The sequence below is a fragment of the Callithrix jacchus genome, chromosome 15, assembly GCF_049354715.1.
Source record: "Callithrix jacchus isolate 240 chromosome 15, calJac240_pri, whole genome shotgun sequence".
Classification (NCBI taxonomy): Eukaryota; Metazoa; Chordata; class Mammalia; order Primates; family Cebidae; genus Callithrix; species Callithrix jacchus.
The window spans coordinates 48,157,446-48,172,071 of NC_133516.1; the positions used below are offsets into that span (position 1 = coordinate 48,157,446).

The following is a 14,626-nucleotide window of genomic DNA, read 5'->3' on the forward strand; positions in this document are numbered from 1 at the left end:
AACTGAAACCAAAGGAAAAAAAAAACCAACACGTTTTTAAAAGCCTGTATTCAAAACATGCAGAGATGTTGCATTGGTTTTTCACTTTCTCGTGCAGTGATAATGAAAACTTTGGAAAATGATACGAATTGTGTGGGTCTTTGTCAGCATTTTAAAGACCATAATGAAGAAGAAGATAGGAGAGGGCACCTTACATGGTAAGAGTCTTATTTTGTAAGACCTCAATGTTACGTGAGTATGCGCGCACACGCATACGTATCTGTACTAGGTTGCAATGTGAAATGTATTTCTCATTGTGGATAATGGTCCAAAAACTTTGAAAGCCCTTTTTCAAGTGAAAATGGTTTATAAATGACCAGGGTGTAAAATATCTAGGTAGGCATTAGCTAATACACAAATAAAGGAATTACTATCATCATTTTATAGATTTACTAGGCATGGAACACTCATACAAAAGGTCTTTCGAAGAATATCGTAAAAATCATTTAGACCTGGAAATAAATTTTGTCCAGGTTATATACTAAAGGATACTAAATTAAGAAAAAACATTACTCTTTAACAGAGAAAATTGTGGGATATTAAGTAGTGAGAAGTATTTCTTGTAAGTGATCTGATTTTAAGGAGGAGTGGTGCTCATTCAATACAGTTTTTTGGGTATTCCGTTTTGTTTGTTTTGCTGTTTCCTATGCGGTGTGTGGTGAAAATAGAGTTCTCGGACAGCATTTCAGGGTATGATGTAACAGCTATCCAATGAGAAGGTCACATTCCATTAGCATAACAGCTCTTCTTTTTAGTGTGTGACAGAGGAACAATGAAGCCAACAGCTGTCCAGCAAACAAGACTTTCTTTATTAGTGTCTCAATAACCAGCATTCACACAGCTTCTGCACACTCTAACATCCTTTTGCCCTGCAAAGGAATGTTTTGAGGCCTAAAGAAGGAAAAAGCATAGTGTTTGTTTCTTTTCAATATTAAGGACATTTGTAGAATTCTGGCTAGTTAAGAAATGTCCAGAATTTTTCAGAGTGATCATAGATGACAATGCTATGATTTAAAAATTCTCTTTGAGCAAAATGTTAAGATGCTGCAATGTTTTTTTTTTTTCTGTCAAGTCAGGTTTCTTGAGGAATACATAACATGATAAAATTCACCCTTTATACATGCACATTTTTATGAGTTTCGATAAATGTTTACAACCACCACCATAACCAAAATAGAGAATTTCCATCAACCTAGAAAGTTCCCTCATGCTGTGTTGTAGTCATACCCTTCCTGCACCCACAGCCCCTGTGACCCACTATTCTGTAGTCTTCTCTTTTCCAGAACATCATAGAAATAGGTAGAGTACTATTATGTCATCTTGTGCCTTGCTTCTTTTACTTAATATAATATTTTGGAGATTCATTCATGTTGTTGCTTGTACCAGTAGTTTGTTTTCTTCTATTGCTTTGCAGTATTCCATATGTGTATGGATATGCTACAGTTTACTTCTGCACTAGTTTATACACATTTGAGTTGTTTTCCAGTTTTTGATAATTATAAGTAAGGCTGCTATAAATACTTGTATATAGTATTGGTATGGATATAGGTTTTTATTTCTCTAGGTAAGAGGCCAAGAGTAGCATTCCTGGGCCATAAAGAAGGTATATGCTTAATTTTATAAGAAATTGAAACTGTCAAGGTGTTTTCCTAAGTGTTTGTAGCATTTTGCATTCCCACCAACAGTGTATGAGAGTTCTAGTTGCTCTCCATCCATGTCATTTCTTGTCACTATCAGATTAAATTTTTTTTCAGCCATTCTAGTACATGTGAACTGGTTTTAAAAACTCATTGGGGTTTTAATTTGCAGATCCCTCATGACTAAATAATGTCGAGCCTCTTTTCTTTTTCTTTCTTTTTTTTTTTTTTTTTGAGACAGAGTTTCACTCTTGTTACCCAGGCTGGAGTGCAATGGCGCGATCTTGGTTCACCGCAACCTCCGCCTCCTGGGTTCAAGCAATTCTCCTGCCTCAGCCTCCTGAGTAGCTGGGATTACAGGCATGCACCACCATGCCCACCTAATTTTTTGTATTTTTAGTAGAGACGGGGTTTCACCATTTTGACCAGGATGGTCTCGATCTCTTAACCTCGTGATCCACCCACCCCGGCCTCCCAAAGTGTTGGGATTACAGGCTTGAGCCTCTTTTCATATAGTAGTTTTTCATATAATAGTTTTTAAACATTGTGAATGTACAATCACAATGCTTTTGTAGAAGTAGACAGTTTTTGGAACTTTAAAAATTTTTGTGTTTACAATTTTATCAATTTAAACTTACTTTTCCAGTCATGGAGATTATCTTATTTGAGAAGATTTCTCCACTGTGTTTGTATATATATGGAAATACTACTATTTAGGAAATTTTTTCTCAGCCAAGACTAGCAGATTGCATACACATGGCACTGCGGGAAATGAGGAGCTGGAGGTGGTGGTGGCTACTGTTGCCTTAAACTCAACTCTGTCTAAAATCAAAGTCATCATCTTTCTTCTAAAATCATGTCTTCCTGCTGTCTCTCATTTCTATTAATCAATATTCTTCTGGCCACCTGGTCTCAAGTCTCAGATTAAAATTTGATTCCCTTGTTTCTCTTTCTCCGTATCACATTACTCACCAAGTTCTGTTTACTCGACTGTTGGGAATCTGTGGCCACATTTTACTTGGTTCTTAGACCTTATCCTTGCCCACATCCTAGTAGGTTCTCTTCTTTCTCATCCATTCTACATTTTGAATGTGTGTGATCTTCCCTAAACTTCTCTTTCAGCAACACTTAGGTTCTCAGGAACATGAAGTTGTTGGCACTCAAGGTTCTCCACACCGTGTTCTTGACCATTTTGTTCAGTCTCTACTCTGTACTTTGTGTATGTGTGTGTGTGCGCGCATGCATGCACGCAGGCACAGAATCCTTCCCCTCCAGCCAGAATAGCCTCCTTACTGCCTCTAAATACGTTCCCCCTTCCCTGTTATCTGACTTCTTTCTGAAATATGTTTCTAAAGGTCCAAAAGTGATGCATCATTCAAAGCTCAGTTCCGTGTGATTACTTACTGCAGATTTGTCTGTGTCACTGACTCGTATTTAATCACACGCTCTTTTGTGTTTAAAACATCTTACAGTGTTCAGATAAGGCCTTAACCCCTTCCATTTACTAATAAATGGCACCTGCTGTCATTGAGTCTCTGCTGCCTGTCCACTCTGATCTGGACATTGTTGCGTTTCACAAGAATGCAAAGATGAATAAGAAATGGCTTAATGCCCTTGAGCTGAGAGTCCATCAGAGCGGCACACAGCCCAGTGATAACTTAAATGTAGTGTGTCTCTAATTGCAGAATACTCACTTGTTACTACACTACATCATTGCCTTTGTTTTTCTTTTTTTATAATACATATGCTTACCAAAACATATTTTAGATGAAAGAGGACAAGATACCAGAAAGAGATGGGGAAGCAAAAATGGTAGATTATCATGTCCAAAGCATTAGAGAAGATAATTTTCCTTGAAGATTTGTATTTACTTTGGAACTTTATGACAGCCCAACAAGAGAAACACTGTAGATTTCATGGTTTTTATTATATGACAAGGAGCTGTAGCTTGTAATTTTATCTTATTCCTTGGCTTTGGATGCCATCTTTAGACCAACTTGCATGTGTATAACTCCATGGCAAGCCCCTTCCTCTGAGCAGTAGCCTCAGATGACCAGCTGCCTAGTTGATATTCTCACTCAGGATGTCTCTGGGTGGCCACATCAGAACAGCACTGTCACTTTTTATTTGCCTTCTTCCCAGTCTGTTCTTTCAGTTGTCCGCTTCTCAGTAAGCAGCACAGTTGTCTGTTGCTTGCTCAAATAGAAACTTAAGAATGATTCCAGAGTTCTGTTCTTTCATCCCTCATCATGTAGCCCATCAACAAGTTCACTGTTCTAGTTCAAGCCTCTAACTCACTCCTTGTTTGAATTGCTACACTGGGCTCTCAAATGCTCTTCCTCATTTCACTCAGGCTTCCCCAAAATATCTTCTTCACCCGGCAGTCAGGGTGATCTTTTAAAGAAATGAATGAGGTCAGGCACCATGGCTCATGCCTGTAATCCCAGCACTTTGGGAGTCTTAGGCTGGAAGATCACCTGAGCCCAGGAGTTCGAGAACAGCTTGGGCAATGTAGACTCCATCTCTACAAAATTTCTTAATAAAAATTATCTGCAAGCAGTGGTGCACACCTGTAGTCCCAACTCCATGGGAGGCTGAGGTGGGAGACTCACTTGAGCTCACAGCCTGGGCGACAGAGTGAGACCCTGTCTCTTAAAAAAATAAGAAAAAGAATGAAATTAGATCATACCATTCTCTGCTAAAACCTGTCAGTGGCATCCCTTTTAAAAAAGAATAAACGTAGAGCTTACGACCTGGCTGTCAAGGCCCTGTGTAATCTGGCCTCCATCTGCCTCATCAGCCTTATCCCGTGCCACTCACGCACTGTGCCCAGCCATGCTGCAGATGCACCAGGGTCCTTACATTTGTAAATTTCCCTGCTAGAAATATTCTTTCTTCCTTCATTCTATATATTTCATTTTTTAGGTGTGTGATAATTTTTTAATTTTATATTTTTCCTGTTTTAAAAATTGACAAATAATATCTGTATATTTCTGGTGTACAGCATGATGTTTTGAAATATATAAATAGTGTATACATCTTTTATCAAGTGTCTGCTGTGTGCCAGCCATTTTCCAAGTGATGAAGAGGACTGACACAAATATCTGTCCCCATGGAGCGTTCATCCTAGCTCTTTCCCTAGGCCTCTCTCATATCCCCTTCCCCATTCCCCTCTCATGTGTCCTCTTTCCCCATTCCTCTGGCCTTAGGATCACATGTCACCTCAGAGACACATCCCTCCCCTCTTCTCTCCTCCGTAATCATAACACGGATTTATTTCCTTACTAGTGTTTTAATGACTTAGTTTTATTTAGTTATGCACTTCCATCGCCTGAATGATTATTCATGACATCAGTGGTGTGATGAACAGATACTGTGTGCCAGGCTCTGGGCTAAGCATGATGCATTCATTACCGTCTTCTTCACACCACACACAACCCAGAGAGGTGAGCCTTGCTGTTATCCCCACCTTAAAACCAGGGAAGCAGGGCTCGATAAGGTTGTCTCTGCCATAGTAGCCTGAGCACCTTTTACTGTGTGCTGCGTAGCAGACAGGGACTCAGGTTACCAGGTGATTTTTTAGTGATGGTAACAGCTATAGTAAAAGCAACAACAGCCCACATTTTTCAAAGCTACAGTATGCCAGGCAGTGTAGTAACCACTTTCCACAGATCTTCTTTTTTTTATCTCTGTGGCAGTCCTTTGAGGTAGGTGCCGGCCTGGTCTTTGTTCTGTAGATGTGAAAATGGAAGGAGAGTTTGAATGCCTTGCCCAGGGCCCCAGGAATACTAATGGGCACAGTCAGGATTTGAACTCAAGTTGAGATCTAACTCCAGACTTGATATTCTTAATCACTTCACATGTAATTATTCACACCACACATGATGTCTCGCATAATGTTTTTGCAATTTCATAAACTGCAAGTTGATAAAAAGTTGAGGTCATGTTAATAGTCAGCTCATTGAAGGCATTTCTGTCAGTAACTTTGATTCCTTAACTTGATGGCATGTAGCTTAGAAAGCCTGGCCAGCATGTTTCTTAGACCACCTCGCCCAAGCGTCCCTTGCATCTGCTGAGCTTGGGCAAGGATTAAACCATGCTCACGAGTCAGTTCTCAGAGACCATCCAGGGAGAGCACAGATAAGTTCACAGTAATGAGTTCAGCCAGAACTGCATTTTCCACGTGCTTGTGTTGAACGCCCACAGGACTTGCTTATTGGAGGAAGGAACGATGTCTTCTGTTTATTCTTTATGGTTCTGTCTTTTACACAGCAGGTGTTTATGTAACTGTTCGCTAATTGTTTGAAGGTTAGCATTCTTTTTCAAGTTCAGTGCAAAGTTGGATAACTTATCTACATTAACTGTTTTATTTACGCATTCCTTTAGAGGTATGTTCACAGCCATTAAAGAGTTTTCCCTTTTTAACCATACAGGTTTTTCCTTGCCAAGCTTTACGTCAAAGGTGAGCATATTATGAAAGGATATGATAAAATTTCCTGTGAGGATGTCATTTTTTTCTGTTGTCTTAGTGTGAGACATCAGTTAATAGTGCGGTGTGGAAGCTGTTAAGAATACTGTCAGGTCCAGATGGTTTCGCTTACAGCTACAGGGTGTTACTAAAGCAATAGCTAGATGAGATGTAATCTTTAAGCTAACAGTATTTAAAGCAAAATGAAAATAAAATCAGTTTGGTTTTGTAAGATAGCAACATTATGCTAATGCTTTTCTAAGATGAAATCTTAACTTTGTAAAACAAATCAGGGACCAATACATTTTCACTTCACTTATAGTAATAGTTCAATGTGTATAATAATTACTTAGATCTCTCTTTTTTGTTTTATAAATATTTTATTTATTTTATTTTTTTGAGACGAAGTTTCACTCTTATTACCCAGGCTGGAGTGCAATGGCATGATCTCGGCTCACAGCAACCTCCGCCTCCTGGGTTCAGACAATTCTCCTGCCTCAGCCTCCTGAGTAGTTGGGATTACAGGCACGTGCCACCATGCACAGCTAATTTTATGTATTTTTAGTAGAGACGGGGTTTCACCATGTTGACCAGGATGGTCTCGATCTATTGACCTCGTAATCCACCCGCCTCGGCCTCCCAAAGTGCTGGGATTACAGGCTTGAGCAACCGCGCCCAGCCTTATAAATATTTTAAATGTGCAGGACTATGTAAAAACTATTTTCAAGTTTAAGAGTAAATAACATTTTCTTGTTGATTCTTGTTTTAGTAGTAGTTAAAATGTCTACTGTCACCTTACCCACGACAAATTTCTCTGATACTTTTAGTGGTATAAAGAAGGTAAGAATTAGAAGATGCTCAGTGCTCAGTGTCTGCAGTTATACCATTTCATGAGACAGGGAGAATCTGGTGTCTGCATACACATGTTTGCTCAGAACATAGTTTCCAGTAAAAACATGGTAAAGATTGAAAGGGAGTGGTAAAAGACTGAAAATGCCTTTGTGTCTGATTTTTACCACACTAAGCTAGTATTAAAAATTAAATATGGAAGAAACTACCTGAAAATAAGAACAAAGTACATTTTAGTCCAGGCACAGTAGCTCACACCTGTAATCCCATCACTTTGGGAGACTGAGGTGGGCAGATCACTTGAGGTCAGGAGTTTGAGACCAGCCTGGTCAACATGGTGAAAATGCATCTCCACAAAAAAGACAAAAATTAGTGGGAAGTGGTGGTGTGGGCCTATAATCTCAGCCACTTGGGAAGCTGAGATGGGACGATTGCTAGAACCCAGGAGGCAGAGGTTGCATTGAGCCAAGATTGTGCCACTGTACTTCAGCCTGGGCAACAGAGCGAAGCCCTGTCTCAAAATAAAAGTAAAAATAAACTGAACAAAGTACATTTAAAATTTTCAGATCAGCAGTCAAAGCAGTCTGAGACACTGTTTAAGATTTTAGCAAAATCACATGATGAAGCAGGCATGTTTTAACAATTCAAAAACTATCAGAAAGTTTTAATTCTTAATTTGCATCTTAGAAAGTATGGGACACACAATAGAAAAAGAATGAGAACTCCTCAGCATACTTGCATTCAAATTATAAAGGTAAGAAGCAACATTTTCTGGTTTCTAGAGCAACTGAGAGAGTTCCATATAGGGAATGTAAGAATTGGAAAAGCATGAAACTCCTACTTTTAGGTGAAATTCAGTGAGTAAACAAAATGTTTCAGAAATGTTTGTGTTTTATAGTTTGGCCAAGGAAAAGGTAAATAGAGATGGTGGAAAAAAAGATGACAAAGAAGACCAGTAGGGCAGGAAGAGTATTGTGTATCTCAAAGGCCCAAGAGGATGGATGGAAGGAAAGGCTGTGGCTCCTGGAGCCCCTTCTCCCAGCTCCTCATTTAGAGCTGCGTACCCAGCTGCCCAGGCAGCCTGCTGTGGTTACGGTTGTGGAGCCAAACTGGTAACACCCAGCACATTCCTTGCAGGTTCTCTTACTTAAACTAAAGGTAAGATTTAACCATGGCTTATGAATGCCATAGCCTGGAGGTAGTGGGCTAGGGTCCTTTGTAAGGAAATAAGGAGAAGCATACCAGAATTCCTCATTTCTTTCTTTTAGGCATTTTTCTCATATTTATGCAAGTTTGTGACTGAAATGAGAAAAATAGAATCCATCAAGATAAAAGGTTCTTGGGATGAGTCATATCGACTTCTTTTGGCTGAGACAAAGTGTGAGAAAAGAGAATTTTCCACACTTCAGTTTAATCAGATAATCAAACATAAATATATATTTACACTTAAAATGCCAATAATGATTCCGTGTTCCAAGGAAACGTAAGACCTTGGAAATCAGCTTATGATTTTCAAGGGACCCATCTATACATTCACATGTAACCTCCTTTAACAAATGGGGATACAAAGGAGAGTGTTAGCTGTTTGTATTTGTCTTGGGACCTGCTTGCTTGTTATTTGTGAGCATTTTGGAGATTTGTTGAGTACATATAGTTTAAGTTTCCCATATGAGTTCATGTGCTGCTTCTAGGTCTTGCTCTGCCCCAGTAGGCTTCACCAGTTGATCATAGCCTTCATTCCAACTGAGCCTAAATAAACTTGAGAAACCATTTTTGCACAGCTCTTTATGAAGCATTGTCCAGTTCAGTAAATGCCATTTCTGATTTACAGGGTTCTTTATTGAACCAAGAGTGAAAATTTGGGATTGGCCCATTCACGTTTTCTTCTGTTCTTTACACAAGGGTAAATTGATGAAATACTACTTATATGGTAGGTGTTCATGTAGGTACCAAACATATACCAGCCTTCTTTATATTAGGAATCGTGTGGGGCCCTGTGGGATTCCAGAGATGAAGGTAACGAGGTCCCTCTCCCTTAGAATCAAAGGCGAGATGAGAGAGCTTTTAAAGGGCGATGAAAAAAAACAAGTGACTGCTTTCTTTTAAAATATTTTTCTGGTGCTTTTTCAGACAAAATCTTGTCAGTATATCTATTTCCCAATAAATAGGGCTTGTCAGTGCAAGTCCTGCAGCTCTTTTATGTTAACCATTTTTGATAAAAAATCTTTTTAAAGAGATTGTCCCATATGTAAACATAGCAAACCAAGTGTTCTTTTGCAGGCAAAAATATTAAAAACAATCATACCTGGGCCAGGCATGGTGCCTCACGCCTACAGTCCCAGCACTTTGGGAGGCTGAGGTGGGTGGATCATGAGGTCAGGAGATCGAGACCATTCTCGCTACTTAAAATACAAAAAATTAGCTGGGTGTGGTGGCACGCGCCTTTAGTCTCAACTACTTGGGAGGCTGAGGCAGGAGAATTGCTTGGACCGGGGAGGCGAAGGTTGCAGTGAGCCGAGACTGTGCCACTGCACTCCAGCCTGGGGGACAGAGTGAGACTCCTTCTCAAAAAAAAAAAAAAAAAAAGAAATCACACTTTTTCTTGATGACTCATAATCAGAATAATTTGTTTCATTGTGACTGTTACTCAGTGATATATTTAGATGTTGTCAGTGGGTTTTGCCCTATGCAAAACTAATGATATGGTTTGGCTGTCTCCTCACCTAAATCTCATCTTGAATTGTAACTCCCACAATTCCCACGTGTCAGGGAGGAACCCAGTGGGAGGGGATTGAATTATGGGGGCACATCATTCCTGCACTGTTCTCATGACAGTGAATGAGTCTCACAAGATCTGATGACTTTAAAAAACAAGTTTGCCTGCATAAGCTCTCTCTCTGCCTGCTGCCATCCATGTAAGATGTGACTTCCTCCTCCTTGCCTTCCGCTGTGACTGTGAGGCTTGCCCAGCCACAGAGCACTGTAAATCTGATTAAACCTTTTTCTTTTGTACATTGACCAGTCTCAGGTATGTCTTCATCAGCAGTGTGAAGATGGACTAATACAGCTAAAAAGACATCAGACCACAAGTAGAAAGCTCAAAGGATCCCCAGTCAGAATAAATATCCCCCCAATAAAACCTAGCCCACACATATTCAAAAATAATACTGTATAAACTCTAAAACCTAAATATTACAAAGCAAAGTGAGCATTTTAGTCCATCATGCTTTTGCTTAAGAATAATCATTATCTTTGCCTGTAATTACCAGCACAATTATTAGTTTAAGATTTTTTATATGTTCTTATTATCTTTACCAACTTATCTAGAATGCAAATATCTAAATATCTCAACATATATTATTATCAAAAACAAGGTACAGATCAACGCATATAAAATTGATGCCCCTTGCACATCCTAGAACAGTTTCAGTCTAGCTGCCATTATAACCCAGATCAGCCTGTGTACCCTAAGGGATTCCTAATTATCAGTTAGGTATATCTAGTTTTAATTATGAAAAGTAGTGCTATATTAAAAATTCATTTTAGCCTGTTAGCCACTGGTTTGTATCGCAAGAGCCACGGTATGGCAGAAATGAAAGCCCAGTTGTGGTTCCCAGTTAGATTTGTTAGTCTTTTCAGTTTCAGAACTTTCTTGTAGAAATCTCTTTTTTAGACATAATAGTATGTCAGTACGTCACAGAGAGATGGTTCATCTGATTAAATCGTAAAATTACAGGCAGCTGTTGCTTTGTTGTTTTAAAATATGTGTGTAAAAGCTACACAATAGCTTGAACAACTACAGTATGGAAAGTATTTGCATGAAAATCATTGTCTGCTGTGTTTAATCGGTTCTAAACTTCTGGTGGTAAACTCACGGCAGTGAGACCTACCCAGAGGATGTTATCAAGAGCAAGCCTAGATTTGAAAAAACTAAGCATTATGCTTTCCGCTGTTTTAAATTTTGTCATCTGGTGTTACTAATTTGGAATTGAGTATATGATTCTGTGCATATACCTATTGTACCATAAAAAGCATGTAGTAAAATTTCATCATCTTGTAAGGTTGCAAGCCATATAACTGCTTTTGATTAGAGCACCTTAAAGCGGTCCCAAGTTGTAAGTTTTGGTTCACTGGAGCCAAAACACTTATTTTCAATTTGTTATTCATATGACAATAGTGCTTATTTGGGTGGGGCTTTAAAAAGTGAAAAACAAAGCCTTCTCTTCATGCTACACTTTAATAGAAAACACCTGGTCTGGGCTTGGACACCCAGCCATTTCATAGTATTGTGCCTGGTGTTTGCTTTCTGGCCTATGACTACTGGTGCTAATAGCTGTTATTTATCTTGGGATAGGGTTGGGGGAGCCAAACTACTTCATGCTGTTCCTCTGATAGGCTTTTAGCAGTAAGTGAAGAATCACTTGGGAAATTACAACCTAATTGTTGTAGTGATATCACTGAGTATCCTAATGAATAATAGAAATATTATTTGTTTAAAAAGTCAAGCTGATGTTTAAAAATTGCTTACTTTTAAACAATAATTATTATGGTGAAACTCAGTTAGGGTGTGTAGCTTAGTTAATAATATTGTACCAATCTCGGTCTTGTGCTTTGATAATTATACTATGGAAGCTGGGTGAAGGATATTTGGGAACTATATTATTATTATTATTATTATTTGAGATAGGGTCTTGCTCTGTTGCCCAGGCTGGAGTGCAGTGGTGTGATCACTGATAACTGCAGCTTCAGCCTCCTGGGCTCAGGCGATCCCCCTACCTCAGCCTCCCTAGTTGCAGGGACTCAGACCTTTGCCACCACATCTTACTGTTTTTTAGAATTTTTTGTAGAGACAGGGTCTCCTTATAAGTTGCTCAGGCTGCTTTCAAACTCCTGGGCTCAAGTGATCCTGTCACCTCGGACTCTCAAAGTGCTGGGATTATAGGCACAAGCCACAGCACTTGGTGGAATGCTCCTATTTTTGTAACTCTTCTGTAAATCTAAAGTTATTTCAAAATAAAAGTGTCATACAACCTATTCGAAATGTTTAAGGAACCTTTACTTAAGAAACATTACCGAAGTGAAACTAAGAACATTTTTGACTGGTGTTCTCATTACTTAAACTTGATATTTCTCATTAATGTTAACCATAGATTCATGTGAAAATTTCATTTATACTGTAATTACAGCTACTTGGGAGGCTGGGGTGGGAGGATCGCTTGAGACCAGGAGTTTGAGACCAGCCTGGGCAAACATAGTAAGATGCTGCCTCAAAAACATAAATTAACTGGGCATAGTGGCACTTGCCCATAATCCCAGTTACTCAGGAGGCTGAGGCGGGAGGATCACTTGAGTGTAGAAGTTGGAGGCTGCAGTGTGCTGTGATCACTTCACTGCACTCCAGCCTGGGTAACAGAACAAGATGCTGTCTCTTAAGTTACTTGTATTGTAGCAGGAGTGGCTGCGGAAAATGGATCTCTCGGATACCGAATATAGGAGGAAGAAGTTTATTTGGCCGGGAGCAAGGTGGCATAGTTGCCTAACAGCCAAGCTCGCCTAACAAAGGAAGGTTCCTTCCTTATATAGGCTTATACTTTAGATGTTACACGTGGAAGAATCTTAGGTTTATAGCTTAAAGTATGAAAAGGGTCTTGGTTTACAGTCTCAAGAATTACATATGAAAAGGGTTTCGGTTTACATTCTTAGGAATTACATATGAAAAGGATCTCGGTTTACAGTCTCAGGAATTACATATGAAAAGGGCTTTGGTTTACAGTCTTAGGAATGAAAAGGGGAAGTTTACAGTCTTAGGAAAAAGGGGAAGTTGATCTGAGATGCCTGGGTCTCCCTCTTCAGTATTTGAACAGAAAAAGGAAATGGGTCATTGAATTGGGATAAATAAGCAAACACCAGGGAAAATATGAAAAAATCATTTTAATCTAATTTAAGCAAGTTGTTTTACACATTGACATAATTTGTTCATTCTCTTGGATAGTTTAATCATTCCAGTAGAAACTGTGATTTGCTTGTAGAAGTGTCTCATGAATGCTTATATCTGTGTTAGCAGACAATTGTAGCCTATAGATCCAAACCCATGTGTTTTCATGCCCACACCAGAGTGTCTCATCCAGCTCCTAGCTTTCCTACTCCCTGTTTAACCTTTGGCAAGTTACTTAACGTCTTTGGGCCTCATATTGAAACAATTTTTTTCTTAGAGATGGGATCTCACTATGTTAACCAGGCTGGTCTCAAATCCCTGGACTCAAGTGATTCTCCCATCTTGGTCTCCCAAAGTGCTAGGATTACAGGCATGACCCACAATGTTTTTGTCTATAAAATGACATGATAATAAAAATTACATACACCTCAGAAGGTTGTGGGTGTATGTAAAGTGCTTCACACCCAGAACACGGGAAGTACTGTATGTTCTATGTAATTGTGTATTGTGGTTAGATACAGTCATTCTTTACGTCATGCTTTGTGTTTGCCACTGACGTTTCTTAACTTCAAACATTTTGGGTCTTCTAGAGATTTGTTTTAACATACTTGTTAGTGTCCATTTCAAATACTAAATTATTTCTTTGTATGTTGTTTGTGGGCTCATTATTCTGGCCAGGTAATAGTGGAAAGTCATGCTTGTCTGCGGAGATTCTATTTTTAAATGGTATCTTTAGCCATCTGAGTCTATTTTGATTGTGTTTCTTTTTCCCCCCGGCAACCAATTTTTTTTTCTCCCTAGATTGTAACAGGCACCTCTGTGAAACCTTCTCTATCACCTCACTTCTCTCTTTTATAATCCTCTTCTGCCCTCACCATACCTTCCTCAAACATTAGACCTAGGGACAGTTATGTTTTCTTTCCTTGACTACAGTACCTGACACTTAGTAAATATTTGTTGAATTTATGAATTACATAATGTTGTTGATTTCTTATCACATCCACATCTTACTTTTGCTTATAAACTCAGCATTATTACCAGCATTTTAAGTTTGTTTGGAGTAGCCTTCTGCTCTTTGGAACCCTTAAAGGTATTAGTAGATTAACTGAACATGACCTTTAGTCATCAACAGAAATCTAGTTTATATTTTGCATTGCTTTTCTAATGAGTTGGTGAAATAAGTATTGGTGTTAAAACTGGCATTAGCCTGATGAAATACACCCTTTTCCACTTTAGAAGTAAAGAAAAAGCGATTCCACTGTCTTGTTTCTTATTCTTAATCCAATGCTTGTAGGAGCTTTGGAGAAAATCATCCTTTCTATTAAAACATACAGATTGATTTGCAAACATTAGAGCATTTTCTGAAAATATACCAGTTACTCTGTTCAATGGCAGTATTAGCTTTAGAAACCTGTTTTTTGTAAATCTTTTCTTTTTTAGCTTATCTACTTTCACAAGTAAGGTGCCAAAAATCTATTCGATAGCTGCACTGTCAGTACAGTAAATTGAATTAATCCTCTTTCAGAGAATCATTCTTATTGGTACGGATAGATGGAAATGGTGGAGTCCTCAAGCCACACACTGTCACTTACTTAATTTGCTAGATAGTTAACGTATTCACCGTCTGTCTGAAGTTGTAAAAGTTGACAGAGTAAACAGGGTCCTATTCCTAGTGATTCATTTATATGGCATCTTCTT

General features: G+C 38.8%; 1 protein-coding gene across 7 annotated transcripts in view; it reads left to right on the forward strand.

Annotated features, from left to right (window-relative positions):
- Positions 1–14,626, forward strand: part of SLC25A26 (solute carrier family 25 member 26) — a 175,571-nt gene that overhangs the window by 139,524 nt on the left and 21,421 nt on the right. For 3 of the 7 annotated variants that reach the window (XM_078351444.1, XM_008981981.6, XM_078351445.1), the window contains one exon: positions 6,110–6,138. The exons of the other annotated variants lie outside the window; for them this stretch is intronic. In XM_078351444.1, the coding sequence (XP_078207570.1) occupies positions 6,110–6,138 (29 nt within the window). The remainder of the gene's footprint in view (positions 1–6,109; positions 6,139–14,626) is intronic. 7 annotated transcript variants of the gene reach the window in all.